We start from the raw sequence: 16303 nt of genomic DNA on the forward strand, positions 1-16303 counted from the left end.
TAATATGTATTGTCATTTGTCAGCAAGATAACAGAGCTATAGATCTTGTCAACAGATTACATGGCAAAACAAGAGATGCTATGTGTTTAGCTTTCACTAGCTTCCAAAAATCAATGGGTTTTCTCAATATTAGTCTATTGCTCCACAAAATTGGCTAGAGATTTAACCCAAAGGACCTAAGATGTCTTTTTCTGGGGCAGTAATAGTAACCACAGTATTTACAATCGGTTGCCTAGTCAGCTGGATTTCTACTGTCACTTACAATGCAATGTTAATCTTTGGTTTGTTCAGACACCTAACTAAGAAGTTTCACTGTGATTTATTTATCAGTTACTCATTACTGGAAACCATATCATTACAGTTCTGATAATCAAACATTAGAAAACCAACATTTCCCCATTTTTGGTATACTTGTTGCATCATGTTAGGGAGTATGATCCAGTCCAGACTATCAAATTAAACTATGGCTTAGAAAATGAGCATCAGATCTAAACATATTAACTGTTTTCCTCCTTTATATCACTCTAGAGACTGAGAATTTTTACTTGCCTTCCAACCAAACTTTTCTGTCACAGATAGAATTAAAAATCAGCCAACTAGTCAATGAGGCAGTGGAAAATGGGAAAGAACTCCAAAATGAAAAGCCACATGTTGTGCTACAACTTATATTATCATCCATCATTTCTGCTTCATTGGAGTATAGTGACATCTGTGGGGCAGGTGCGGAGGGGAGGCAGATGATAAAGCTTCACATCAATGCAATGCAGGTTCCACATTTTTATAATGTATCATGATGTCACACGCATGTATAAAAGGGCATGATTAAATGATTAAATTTCAAATAGCTCCTGTCAAGTTATATCGTCCCTGAAGCTTCCTTTACTTATTTTCCTGATCAGAAGTTAGAACTGTTGCTGGTAATAAAAATAGTAGCTGTTCTACAATTCTGTAATTGTGGAGTTTTACATTATTTATTTAAAGAACAGACACGATCCAGCAGCGTTCCATTAATGCAAACTAAGTGGCATGTGTATTTTCTGAGAAATTTATTTGTTATTATGCTGGACGGTATCCACTGTGTACATTTAAATAAAATACTAAGCATCACAGTTACTGAATAGTTGGAGCCGTGTGTTGTTCTCAGGCCATTAGTCATTTATGAGAAAAATTATTTTATTTTCATTATAAAAGCCAACAATTGCATAAGGTTCGACCACGGCAGAATAGTTGTGGATAATATATTGCCCTCATAGGAAAATTCTCCTGTTCCCTCTTAATTGACATAACTGTGGAAACAGGGACCCTTCTTTATTAACAAACAAACAAACAAATGAAAAACAACTCTTTCCTCATTTGAAATAAGGTTTTCTCAACTACTTCAAAACAATGTAATTTTATTGATTCTTATTATCCCATTTATCTTGATGTCATTGTGTCAAAATAAGTGTTCCCTGTGGCAAGAAGCTACCTGGGTTTTGAACCAGTGGTTATTTTTTCCCTCTGGCCTCGGAATAAAGTATTGGCAAATTATTTCTAAAAATGTTGTCAAAAGGAGATTTGTCCATGTAGGCATCAGGAATGATAATTGACTTGAAGGACCATCAACAACATACACGTACACAGAGAGAATGAGGATACTACAAAGGGCTTAATTTTATACACAATGGCTTTAGTATAATATCCATATAAACCAGAGGTGGTTATTCATCAGGTTCTGACCAGTTCTGGAGAACCTGTAGCAGAAATTTTGAGTAGTTCGGAGAACTGGTAAATACCACCTCTGACTGGCCCCACCCCCTTCTATTATCTGCCTCCTGAGTCCCAGCTGATCGGAAGGAAATGGGGATTTTACAGTATCCTACCCCTGCCACACCCACCAAGCCACGCCCACAGAACCGGTAGTAAAAAAAATGAATCCCACCACTGATACAGATGTGCCTTTGGCTCTTATTTGTGGTTAAAGATTCTTGTTTTAAGGTGTTCATGGATTAAAATTTGCTCCATTTGCTCCAAACTCCAGATTTACTAGGTTCCATTCTAAATTATTTTATCAGATTGGCAAACGTATTAATGAACCACCAAGAACACACCCACCAACACTGAAAGGGCAAACTACCAGTATACAAAAATAAGACAAAACCCCACTCCCTCCTAATCCTGATTATGTTAACTAGTTTGATAATGAAATGTCTGCATGAAGACCACCGAGCTCAGAGAGAACCACGAATCTCACATGGCAAATATATTTCATAAGTAATATTGGAAAGATTACAAGGATAATAAATATATAGATCACTTTTCCAGCATACTGAAGAGATTTCATATTTCAAAAACATACAAACTGAAAACATATTCTCAGCCTTCCTAGAAATCTTTCCTTTGAATACAACCATTTCTCAAATTCTGCTGTTAAGGGAGGACACAACAACCCATAAATTTATGATATCTTTCTTTAGCAATACATCCTGCTCCAACAGCACAGTTCTTATCTTGGGTTCTATTTTTTTTTTAGTCTGGATTTCCCAATAGATACATCCAAATAATAATAACTTGGATCCTGAAACAAATTAACAAAATTCATGAACAGAATAATATTTTGTTTGCCCCACTCACAGTTCTTAAGAAGCAAATTGGATTTAGAAGTACTCTCCAATTTTGAGCCCACTCATATTTTTGATTCAGGAAGGCCTTTAACTTTTAAGGAAACATTAATCATTGCCAATAGGACCAAAAAGGAGATAAGGAATATTTTTTCTGTGAACTACATTTAACAAAGAAATCCGATAGAATTGGTTTCATTTATTTTACAGCCTTGAATGCCTTATTGGTACAAAAGCAATAGATAAGGAATAAGAGAGTACTGTAAATAAGTAATGAACAAATGAAATATCTCTTTATCATTAGCTAACATCATTTTAAAAAATATTTATTATTGTTATTATTATTCTTTATTCTGTAAGACAGTGGAAAAACTGTTCATCTTTCAAAGAATATAAAAATATTTCGAGTTAATATTTTTTTTAAAAAAAACATCTTGTTAGCAGCTGGCCAGGAATGAGAGAGAAGTTGCATTTAATATTTAGGCAATAAGTCTGAAGACCTGATCATTGACCACGGTCATCTCCTTTTGCCTCTTTTTGATGTTAGAGAGCTTCAAAAGAACAGATTGCAGGAGGTCACATTGGCTACTAAAATAGATTTCTCTAAAACTGTGCCAGAATTCTGTCACTAGGGTCAGAATTCTTCATTGTCAGAGAAGCAACTATCAAAATTTCTATCAGCCCTGAGATATCCTTCAGGAGCGGATTGGGACAGCTTGCCACAGCCAACTCACTGTGGCCAACTAACCAAGGGACAATTTAACAATTCAATTTTATTATTTAAAATAAATTTGAAAATTATTTTAATTTTTGTCATTCACAATTCATTCTGTCCCTCCGTTTGCATCCTTTCTCTAATGATCCTTTCCCAACATTTCTTTGATATTGGTGTAACTCTTGTGCCACAGTGAGTTGTCCCATGGTGAGTTGGCTGCACCAAGTTGACTGTGGCAAGTTGGCTGTGTGTAGATTGCTGTGGCGAGTTGGCCATGGCCAATTGTCATAGACCCATCCATTTACCATAGAATTGCACTCTTTAATTATAGGATTATAATCTCAGAAACAAAACGTGTGTCCTCAAAAGGCCAAGGGAAAAGAGACCTTTTTCAAATGACATCTTGTACACATTTATCAGCCGTCTGTCTCAAAAGACAACAGAAGATACTTAAAAGGAATTCATAAGATAAGCAGTTCCATAGAATTCATACTTTGACAGCTGCCTTTTATCAATTTTATTTGTCCATGTTGAGCAATAGCATGTGTTAGGTATACAAAGCTTTCTGGTAACATACAATAATATTTGTTGTTTTTATTGCCAAGCTTTGAATTCACACAATTGTTTTTTTCCCATCTTGATGTAATCATTTTTTCCCCCATGGCGAAATCCATGTGTAAGCCAAGCTGAAAGATAGTTACAGTTTGATCCTCACTCCCAGCTATTATTCAAAGGCTGAGGGTTAATTAATCAATTGCATGTATTCCGTTACCACTCATTTGTAATGATTCTTGGAGGTTTGTAGCAAACATAGCTGAAATCCATGGGAAGCAAAACATGGAGCAGATTAATAAATCACACCTGCAGAATGTATTTTGAAGGGGCTTTGTCAGACCTTAATTCAGACAGCCAGGCTTTGGGTGCACTTGCTTGTATAGTCAAAATACCACACTTCATACTTAGGAGGGAATGTCAGAAAGCATACCTCTTTCTTTGCAGAAATATAAATGCATTAGAAGAAAGGCCTCTTAAAAGTGAAAACCTCAAAAATATTTTAAGGAGGATGGAGAGTGAAAAGTAGCCCTAGTGGACAGGATAGGAGGCAAGGCCACTGAAGAAATGGGCTGGAGGTGGGACAGGAAAAACGTAATGGAGCATTAGAATCTAAATTGTTCAATACAGAACTGCAAAATGTTGTTGCAACTCCCAAGTTTATGCACTTTTATGTATCTGTATGCATTCCTCACAATCAATATGTGCTGAGCTCCTTTCTTTCTGATTTAAAAAGCAGATAGCAATAGCTCCACATAACTTATTTAGTTTTATATTACCATATTTTATGGCGTATAAGATGCACCTTTCCCCCCCTAAAAGAGAGTGAAAATCTGGGTGCATCTTATACACTGAATACAGCATTTTTGGCCTCCCAAAACCATGACCCCTTCACAAAAATGGATGAGCGTAGCCTTCAGTGCTCCTGGGAGCTGGGGAGGGCAAAAAAAGAGTGAAAAATGGGCTGTTTTTTCCTCATTTTTGACTCCCGCCAGCCCCCAGGAGCACTTTGCAGACCTCCTAAAGGCTATGTATGCCCTGTTTTTCACAAAAAATGAGGCGTGCAGAGCGTTTGGGAGGTCTGCAGAGTGCAAAACCTTTTTTTTTTAAATTTACCTCTTCAAAATCTTGGTGCGTCTTATACTCTAAACAATATGGGTACTTTTGGGAGGGAGGGACAACATTCTATAAAACAATGCTAAGTCAAATTAGGGGTCATTTGACTCGGTTCTCAGCTTCTTTCACTGTGCCCTCTGCCTTGTTTGTAAAAAAAATTAACACCAGCCAATAAGGCACCAGACAAGGAACAAATGAAGCCCATAATGCTGTTAAGATGGCCCTGTGCAGCTTTCCTTTGCTTTACAGATCTGCAAAGGTCAGAAATGCAAGGATAGGTTGCAAAGTTACTTTTGCAATTTCTTAACCCAGCTGAATTCTGTATCTCTAGTGAGAAATAAATTAATCTAAGCAGCTTGCTTTTTACAACATCTTGCTTGTAAAGCTTTTCCAAAGATTTCATATTTTTTTCTGCCATTTTTGGCTCATCCTAATTAAGATATTAGCAACAATCCTTTGGCTTTGACTCCTGATCTGCCTTCTTTCCTCTTTTGTAACACAACAGTTATTCTACTAAGATATCAATCTGGCATCCACTTTGTCTCACTTGCTTGGCTACCTCTTTTTCCAGAAATGGGCAGGCTGCTTTGGGACCATCTATCAGATAGCTGCTTTTTGACCCTGGGAAAAAAAATATTAGGCAGAATCTATTGTTGCTGGCAGAAATAAGCATTGGACAGGCCTGTACCTGAGACTTTTGCAGAGAAACTAAGTGAGACTTAGTGTGCCAAGCAGCCTTGGCATACATTTCAATCAGAATAGAGCTGGAAGTGACCTTGGAGGTCTTCTAGTCCAACTCTCTGCTCAAGCAGGACACCCTGTAGGTCTATACCATTTCAGACGAGTGACTGTCCAGTCTCTTGAAAGCCTCTAGTAATGAAGCACCCACAACTTCTGAAGGCAAACTGTTCCACTGGTTAAGTGACCTCACTGTCAGGAAGTTTCTCCTTAATTCCAAGTTGCTTCTTCTCCTTGAGGGAAGCAACCTTCCTTCTATCAAAATCGACTGGAGAGACAGGCATTTGGACTGGATCAGAAAGAAAATGGAAGAATATTTAAAAGGCAAAATAAAGCACTTAATCCTCCCCTTCCCTGCCCCCCCCCCGCCCTCTGTCTCTCATCTTTCCCATCCTGTTGCTTTCCACGCACTCTTCACACTTCAGAACTTATTTTAGGCAGGCTGATGAATCCCAGATGTCTAAGGGAAGGCAGCAAGAGATACGGTTATTCCTTTTGCTTCTTCACACGGCTTCCCTGACAACCTCTTGTGTGAGACCGGCCAAGTGGGAACAACCTAATCAAGTGGAACCAAAAGAGTCAACTGCACTGTGATGGTGTGTGGGTGGAGGAAACAGTCAGGATCAAAAACAGCCAGGTCATTTTGTTTCCCCCCCACCTGTCTCTGGAGTGAAATTGGCCAACTAGGAATTTGCTTGAAGAGCAAACTGTGCAAGCATCAGGAAGCAACTCTCAAAGCCATGGCAAATATACCTCAGGCTGCCATTCTATGCCACATAGTTCAAGGCTTTTGAACCTTTCTGAGGACAAGATGCATTTGCGAGTAAGAGGGGAGAGCTTGACTGAAATTCTGATTCATTCACATCATGCTAATCTTTTCCCAAAATTTCAGCAATGAAGTACTCCAGGTAACTGTAGTCCTTATCCTCTCTCTCCAGAATTGTTGGGAAGGATAAAAATGTCTCCCACCCAACAGTTTGAGTTTCTTGGGTGGGGGAAGCAGAATATGAATGCAATTAGTACATAAACCCCCAATATTTGTGTTAATTTTATGTTTTACCAACAATGAAATAATATAGAGACTAATATAGATCTATTTCAAGTGATTTAGCTCTCATTAGCTAGCCATACCATTCTGAGATTCGAACCAGGGCTAAATAGCTAAATAGCTCAATGAAGCTAAACAGCTTCCCCAAAATTCTTTTAAAACAATGGACTTTTCTGCTGGCATGATTACAATTCATCTGAAAACTAACATTGTGGTAGAAGCTGCCCTAATGATGTCATGAAAAACGGTGTCCGGGTCTCCCTCTTGAAATCCTTATTTCAAAGATTTCACATCCACTACTCTCTCCTCCCCACCCACCCCAAAACACATTGTGACATATTGTTTTCCAAACTAATTCGGCACTCTTCTCTTTTTGGTATTGTACAGATTTTTTGTCAACTTCCCATCTGCCAAGCAGTACTTCAGCCAATTCAAGCACATGGAAGATCCATTAGAGATGGAAAGGAGCCTGCAGCTGCGTAAACATGCCAGGAGGGTCATGGGGGCTATTAATAGTGTGGTGGAGAACATATACGATTCGGAAAAGGTCTCCTCTGTGCTAGCTCTGGTGGGCAAGGCACATGCTGTCAAGCACAAAGTTGACCCTGTCTACTTTAAGGTAAGGGCAAAATCATGTCCTTGAACATTGATAAGAAAATCCCAAACCAAACAAAGTTGACATAAAACAGTAATATTGACTGGCTAGTAGGTCCTTGCAATTCCCAATTTATTGAGATAAATTTTATCTCAAAATATTAAAGTGATGTAGAATCTCCATCTAACTCATGGGTGTCAAACCTGAGGCACCACTTTGCCATTACGTGGTGTTTTTCCCATTCACGGAGCTGGGGTGGGCGTGGCCTGTGCACGACGCATCCAGCCCGTGGGCCACCAGTTTGACACTCCTGATCTAATTCTTATAACAGAATTTACACATCATTTTGTTGTGTGATCATCAGTATTCTGTTTACTTGTAAGACCCAATGAACAATTAAATGTGTATATTAAAATCTTCTGATTACAATCATTCCTATTTATTTTAGCATGAGGATTGAGTTGAGTTTGTTTGCAATAACCTAAGAGTACTTATAAAGAAAGGGCAAAGACCAACAAATACATATACATTTTTTCCATTATTCACTCTTCAGGGAGGCAGCAAATTCAGACTTGAATTAATTGCTGTTTTCCAAAAACATTTTTTTTTTAAGAAATAGTGGGTTAGGGCTATTTGAAAGGTTACTCAGATTGTCATTTTTAGATTGAGAAGACTAGAGTGTCTTTCCATCCTTCAGAGGACTTTTACTTTAATGGAAAATACTGCAGTTATATATGCTGCTCTCTAGAGATTATTATTTTGTGTCTTTTTCCAGGATTGATTTCCTCTGTCAGTTCTAGGGAACTATATTCTTTCTGCTAAAGAATCTCAAGCCAATGAGCCCTTATTTGTTCGTGCTCTTTGATCTAAGACAGGGGTGTCAAACTGGCGAGATGCATGCACAGGCTACACCTACCCCAGCTCCACGAATGGGAAAAACATTGTGAAACGTCACATGACTGCAATGTGACACAGCAAGTTTGATATCCATGATCTAAGCTATTGACTTCGTTGTAAATAGAGCACTTGGAGTAACTTCACCTTACTGCAGTTCTGTTTCTATTGATTTTGAACTCTAGATCTCTCATTGGTTCTAGTTGATGACTGATTCTAGTTGATGACCGATGGATGATACCATGATTGTCCTTCAGTATAGACAAAAAATTTATGTCACTCACTAGTTCTCATAAATAAAAATGAATGTAGTTCAAAGTGTGCTCAAAACAGAGAGAAGGTGCACTACAGAGCAAAGAGTACCAAATGAATTACCCACAAATTTGGATACATCATAATTTTGATAGTTGATAGTTTATACAGCTTCCTACTTAAACCCCATGCCCTTCAATAATTATGAAGAACTGAAATAGGCTAATTAGTATTGCAAAAATTATTTCAGTGTTTTGAATTTGCCTGTACACTTGATGGAGAATCACAATGGGTAATAAGTTACACTGCAGTAGGATCTGGTGATAAGAGAGGTAATTCAAATAAAAATGTTGTCCTACAATCTGTCAAGACACATTAAAAGCCGCTGCACATAACATTTCCCCTTGAATCAGACGTAACCATACCAAGAACCTGACTTGACTGAAATGGTTCTCCAGTTCCACTAAGAATTCTAAAAATTGTAACTATATTGCAGGACAGGTAATATTTTGTTAATCATTATGATTCACATACCATACTTTTTTTTAGGAAGTTCAGTATTGAAAAGGTTTGATATTGATTTATCATAGAGAAATGCATGATATGTACCTAATGACCAAAAACATTAAATGTTGGGCACAAACCCTTGTAAATGCATTGTCCTAATGGTAATTTGGCCCCAAAAGAATACATGCATACACTGAGCTTGGTTGCTTTTCTTCAGACATTCTATTATTTCGCTAACATTAGTGCAATGTTGTTGGTTTTTTATATACGTTTAGCAGCTTGGTTGTGGTATGGTTTCTTCTTTAATGGTGCCTTGATTTTGGTATTGTTTCATTCATGTTCATCTGGTGCTGCTTCCTACTAATCCTAGATATTGGGTGCTCTGAGGCTATTTCTTCCTTTCCTTGACTTTTGGTTGTATCTTTTTAAAAGCGGTGTATAAACAGGTCTTATCTCTATGTGTCTGCTGATGGCTGATTTGTCAGAATGCCAACTTTGCAGGAATCCCCTAGCATTTTTTTGGATTTGGCTTGATCTAAAATATCTACAGTTTCCCAGTTTAGACACTAAAGATTACAGCAGTCACAGTGTAGAACAGACAGAAAGAAGATTGGCAGAACACATTCCAGAATATCAGATGACAATCAAATATAAAGTAGCCTGTTCTGATCTGCCCTGTTGATTTAAAGTATATAAACTGTTATACAGGTAGTCCTTGAGTCCTTGAGTGTAATGCAGCCTGCCCATTCCATTCATAGCCCAAGGATTCATGGGAGTGAATCTCGTACCTTGAATCCGATCACTCCTTCCTTGCAACCACGCATTTGCTAATCAAATGCAAGACTCGTTAAGTACAGATGAGGTATTTCAGGGTGGGGAAGGCCATGAGGGGCCCACTGATGGAACAAGTCACCTGCCTAAGACCACCCAATGCCTCCCTGACCCACTGAAATACCTCATGCTCCCCAAATACCTTCTCCCCCAACCTGCTGCACTGAGTCAATTACCTTGTGAAGATCTAGCAAGCAGTCTTCTCTCCAGCCTCATGCACCCCTCTGCAGTTCTGTTTGCCCCTCCGTGAGCCTCCCTCGGCCTGGTTGCAGGCCAAAATGGAGCCTCCAGGGGCCAGATCCAGCTTTCAGAGCCTCCATTTGGCCCTCTGCAGGCATCCCCCAGCCCATTGCACACCAAAATGGAGCCTCCGAATCCAGCCCCCGGGTCCATTTTGGTCGGCAAGAGCAAAGAACTGCCGTGGTGCTGCAAGATTTGTAGTTTTGGGCCTCGTTTGGAAACAATAGTTGATCGATTCCCTTAACCTGGGAATTACCTGTGGTGATTTTTTTAAAAAAACCAAACCAAACCAATAAGCTTAGCTGGCATGGCACAAAGCATTTTCTTTTCATTTTAAAACTGTTACTGGTTACTTTTTTAGCACTGAGGTGGTGGCTAAAGTCCAGATTTTGGTTTGTTTGTTTTTCTAAAGTGTGTCCCTATCCAGAAAAAAGTTAAAAGGTAAACTGAAAAAAGATGAAACAGTTCTCGACCTTTTGCAATGAATAAAGAATATAGTTTTAAAATATCAGATCTGCCCACTATTCTGACAAGATTGATGCCTTTTTATGACTGTGATGTTTGAAATTCCTAATTAGACTTTCAGACACAAACATGAAGCTGGCGGCATCAGCTGTAAGCTATGGTATGAATGTTCTCAAATATTTTTTTTTCATCTCTTTTATGCTGAGGTTCTATTACATGTAATCTATAGCAAACTGGGGAATGACTTGCAGCCTCTCCTGGATAGAAATACTTTGGTTAGAGTTATTCATGCAATAGGAATCTTCAACCAGGATTGCTGTAGTGAACCACAAGTGAACTATCTCTGAAGACAAACCAGAAGTAGCAGGTGGCAGGTTGTGCATATTTTGACAGCAATTCAGAATTGCTTTAGACACAGTGTGTATGCAACACTTCTCTGCCGTTTATTTAAACACACCCGTTGTTTTTTTCAGGCTTCTTTATGAGCCCATTGCTTAGGAGTCAGATTCCTTTTGATTCGTTAAAGAAAGGCGTTTTTTCTTAAGCTTGTGAAGAAGCCCGAGAAAAGCTGTTTTCATAGATAGCAAAGTAAGATGAAATACTGCACTCACATGAAGTCTGAAGCACTTGCCAAATCATGTTTCAGTTCAAGGGGTTAGCACAAAATGCAGCTGCTAAAGTACTAATTAGAACTAGTAATTGGAACACCCATCACTTGTGCAGTTTGCAGTCTCTGTCCAGTTTGAATGCAAATACTTAATCTTCAGGTAGCTACTGGTGGGGGGGGGGAATCTGCTTCTAGATGAGTTGTCCCATGACTCTTTATGACTAAAGGGGTTGTTTTCTTAATAACATTATGTGTTGAGGATAGCTTTTGGGGCTCCTACTTGCGGAATTCTCTTAGCACATAGAGTGATGTTTTTCTAATATCAAGTAAACACTTTTCTAATTCCCTTGCTTTTATTAAGTATTTGATCATCTAATTTTATCCCAGATTTTGTTCTGTTAATTTGATTTTGGAATTATGTTACCATTCAAGTAGTCTGCTTTACAGTTCCCTCAATGCTAGCTGTGGTGCAGCCTTGGGGATGAAATTCAGAGTCCCACAGGCTGCTGAAATGGTCACAAAGGACCAGTCAGATGATGAGGAAAATAATAAACAAGCCCAACTTTAATATGCCTAAATGATTATTTTTTCACATTATAAGCACGGAATAATTAAAATGAGTAACTCATAAAAGAGTTGCAACTTTTTTATCATATTTATCTGTGTGTGTGTGTGTGTGTGTGTGTGTGTGTGTGTTTTAATCAGTCTGCCTTATTGAATAGCAGAAATGTGCTGTGCTCAAGCTTGAATGTCTGAAGTGTCATTTTCAAAGGGTGCATAGTCTTACTACACATGCTCAGAGCATCAAGGACAAGCAATTGTGAAACATAAAATGGCTATGAAGTAAAGGAGAACGACTAGTTTCATGCCCCTGAATTGAAATAACCTAGTCATCTAAGATGATTAGGAAAGATCAGGAAATTAAGACCCTTATATCCAAAGCCTAAAATTATTTAGGTACACCCTTTAGACCAAAACATCCTGCCAAGGAATGAAAGAGCTATAGTCTATAATCCCAGGGAAGCCCAATATTAAGGAAGGCTGCTTTTATGTCATCATTAATCACCTTCATCTACTGGGTATTGTACAGCAACTACGAATAAAGTCCCATTATGACAGCAAACAGCCGAAGTGATAGCAGTTTTAAAAGGGGGTGCTAATGGTCATGCCTTGTTTTGAAACTTCGGAAGAGACTGAGAAATTCTGTTCTCCTAACTTTTCATCTTCGTTCTTCTCCCAGATTCTGACTGGCGTCCTGCTGGAAGTGCTTACAGAGCAATACACCAATGAGTTCAGTGTTCCAGAGGTTCAGAGAGCCTGGGCCAAGATGAGGAGCCTCATCTACACTCATGTGACGGCTGCATACAAGGAGGTGGGCTGGATGCACTTTCCAAACTCAATAATGGGAGTGTAATGTGGCAGGGCAGGCTTGGGATTCCTGCACAATTTCACCCTGATTCTCATGACCCTTCACCCCTTCACTCTACTTGCAATAGGCTCATAGACATAGCTCTGTAGGTATTTAAGAAGAAGTCCAGTGCTTGGCCTTTTAGAGCGATAGGCAATTGTCTGTACTGCAGCAATCCCCAATCTTTTTGGCTTTGCGGACGGGCAGGGGGAGGAGGGGATGGCTCCGTATGAGTGGTGGGTGAACACATGCAGCTCCATTTGTGCCAGCAGCAGGAATGTGCACCTGCCGCTCACACAAATGGGGCTTCATGCACTCGCACGCACACTGCTTCCATGGCCCGCTGTGAGCATGGCCTGGGCATTGGGGACCCCCTGCTGTACTGTATTAGCATTAGTAATCATGTTGGAATGGAAAGCCAGCATAAAGAAGATGAAATGCATTCAGTGGTGACTTTTAGAATTACCAGGTTTGCTAATAATGTGGTGCTAGGATGTGTGAAGACATGCTATATGGATCTTGTTAAGAATCTTGTAGCATCTTTAACAGTAATTGGTAATTGTATAAGCCTTTGTGGATCTGAGTCCTTTTCATCAGGTAGAGTGGACAATGATCCACAAATGATGCAATAAATATTTTCTTTTAAAGTATTGCAAGAGTCTTTATTTGCTTCAGCAGAAGCCAGTTACCATTCTAAAAGCTATTAGTTTATGGTAATAGCTTTCAGAATGAATTTATTTCAGATATAGTTATTTCAGCTTGATGTTAATAGAGGTATTTAATTCTCAACCCATCAAGAAAAAAGTGTAATTCTACAAATCTTCCACTGATGGATGGGCATGATGTCTTATCAGGCTGGCAATTTTCACTACCATGCACACGACTCGTCTGCAGTATTTCTACAGCCCAGGAAATTCAATTCATACTTAGTGGAATTATAAAATAGTTTAGAGCAATATCTAAGAATATCTTTCTTAGAGCAATCCCTAGCTCAAAATTAAATCCCCCCAGATTATAAATAATAAGAAATCAGGTGATTTCTGCCCACTGAATCATCCCACTTCATCTCTCTCCAAACTCAGTTATATTTTTATTCCTTCACGGATGCTGATTCGTTTACAGTTTTTGAAAGCTGTGATTCACCTCAGTGATCTACTTAGGTGGCAAAGCATGTCAGTTTTGGCCTATTTTCAGAGATATTAGATGAGTGCACTGGGATTCCCCTTCCAGTATTGATTCATACTGGGTTAGACAGAACAAAGAATTAGTCAGCTAGGCTGCTGCAGAAAGGAATCTGCCAAGGTTTTGGATGGCCTCCCAAAGGCAGTGCTGCCTCCACAATGAATCAGCACATGGTAGGCACTTCAGTCTTTAAAGTGGCACATATGGAAAGCAGTAACTGGAAGGGAAACAAGGAAGATATAATGATGGAGTGATGTTTGACTCTTCCTGAAAAATCTGGTTTAACTGGATATAATTTGCTATCTATATGTACAGGTAGACTGTCCCCTGCTTGGAAGGATCACTGCTAACTAAGGTGGCTAGTGCTTCAGATTGGATTTCAAAAGGTAGCACATATGGGGGTACTTGGCTGCAAGATTTCAGCTCAGCTGCATCTTTTCCATTCTACCATGTTTCTCCAAAAATAAGACCCAACTGGAAAATAGGCCCCAGTATGATTTTTCAAGCTGCTCATAATATAAGCCCTAACCCCCTCCCCCAAAAATAACCCAGTTAAGATTGTCAGCCAGACAGATGCATTTAGTATAATATCTAACTGGAAAATGTGTCTTTAGGAACAACAATTAATATAAGACCTGGTCTTATTTTTGGGGAAACACGGGTACTAAGAATTGGAAGGAAGGACTCTTTCACTCAATACTATTGATAGTTTGTCCATTTGGATTCTGTTTTACTCATCTCCAGCCTGACATAAAAATGAAGAGATGTAATAGTTTTACCCTATTGAGAATGATATAGGTAGCCTTCGACTTACAACAGTTCATTTAGTGACCGTTCAAAGTTACAACAGCACTGAAAAAAATGACCTATGCCCGTTTTTCACACTGATGACCATCATCCTCATGGTCACATGATCAAAATTCATACCCCTGGGAAATGACTCATATTTATGACTGTTGCAGTGTCCAGGGGTTATGCGATCATCTTTTATAACTTTCTGACAGGCAAAGTCATGGGAAAACTGGATTCACTTAACAACTGTGTTAGTACTGTTTTTTGGAGTATAAGACACACCTTTTCCCCTCAAAAAAGTGACTGAAAATCTGGGTGTGTCTTATACATTGAATACAGCATTTTGGGCCTCCCGAAACCCCACCCCCTTCACAAAAATGGCTGTGCATAGCTTGTAGGAGGCTTTCAGAGAGCTCCTGGGGGCTGGGGAGGGCAGAAATGAGCAAGAAAAGGCCCGGGTTTTTTTGCTCAATTTTGCCCCCCCCCCAGCCCCCAGGAGCACTCTATAAGCCTCCTAAAGGCTATCCATGTCCCTTTTTTGGCACAAAATGGGCCCATTTTCATGAAAAATGGCCATTATTTTGCTTATTTTTGCCCCCCCCCCCGAAGCACTCTACAAGCCTCCTAAGGGCTATTCATGCCCTTTATATTTGAAAAAAGGGGGCACATTTTTCTGAAAAATGGGCCATTTTGGGGAGATTTGCAGAATGCAAAACCTTTTTAAAAAAAATTTGCCTCTTCTTCAAAACCTTGGTGCATCTTATACTCCGGTGCATCTTATACTCCAGTGCATCTTATACTCTGAAAAATACGGTAATTTAACAACTGCAGTGACTCACTTAGCAACTGTGGTAAGAAAGGTCATAAAATGGGGCTTAATACTTAACAGATGTGGAATTGGAGAGATACACTTTTTACCCTTGCAAAGGGGCTTCTCTGTCTACCCAAAAATATAAATTACCTAATAATTCAAAGCAAAGGGCATTCTTTTTATAAGGTACAGAAACAAATGATACATATATTTGGTATATGTGATACATCAGAAAGTAAGTAATCAAGCAATAAAGACATGTGAGAGTTGAACAATAGAAAACATCAATTCTAGATAACATTCTACACCTGGCAAATGTATACTATAATTGTTTTACTCTTTCCCAACTGGGTTTGCATCTTTCTTAAGACTTGCAAGTGTATTCAGGGATTTTCAGAATATGCTCCCTATTCGTTAGTGCTGAAAAGAGAAGTTCTCCCATACCAAAAGAAATGGCCTTAGCTAAGGAGAAAAAAAATTATGTTTTCTTGAAGTTAAAAAAGATGCCTAGACTCTTAAAATGCTAATAATGAAATCCAATATTCCAGGTAACATTAGGATGGTTGGGACAAGCTGCAGCTTTTGCTATGAGAAAATGAAAGAAGCAATTTATATAACATAGGGTGGGTTAATACAACATTCCTCAGTTTGAGAGATAAAGGTTGGCAGGGGGAAGAACTTTGTATTCTTAGTATGATAAACACATTAAAAGTCCAGGCTAAGTTCATAAAATATTTTTGCCAGCTGAAGAATTTTCAATTAAAATTGGGTGTTTACTTCAGGGTAGAATGAAATGTATGTCTAAAATAAATGGAACTATATACTACCCTTTGAATCAGACAGTCAGAAATTCCTAACACCACTGAACATGCATTTACACACACACACATACACACACACAGACACAGACACTCTCACACACACTGATTTCAAACAGTAATTATCAAGAC

General features: G+C 38.8%; 1 protein-coding gene across 1 annotated transcript in view; it reads left to right on the plus strand.

Annotated features, from left to right (window-relative positions):
• The window catches only part of CYGB (cytoglobin), a 60179-nt gene that overhangs the window by 18035 nt on the left and 25841 nt on the right, over positions 1-16303 (plus strand). The window contains exons 2-3 of the mRNA XM_014071881.2: positions 7157-7388; positions 12401-12532. Coding sequence (XP_013927356.1) covers positions 7157-7388; positions 12401-12532 — 364 coding nt within the window. The remainder of the gene's footprint in view (positions 1-7156; positions 7389-12400; positions 12533-16303) is intronic.

This window comes from Thamnophis sirtalis, unplaced genomic scaffold (assembly GCF_051295495.1).
Source record: "Thamnophis sirtalis isolate CommonGarterSnake01/CBP01778 unplaced genomic scaffold, rThaSir2_p1.2 scaffold_3, whole genome shotgun sequence".
Classification (NCBI taxonomy): domain Eukaryota; kingdom Metazoa; phylum Chordata; class Lepidosauria; order Squamata; family Natricidae; genus Thamnophis; species Thamnophis sirtalis.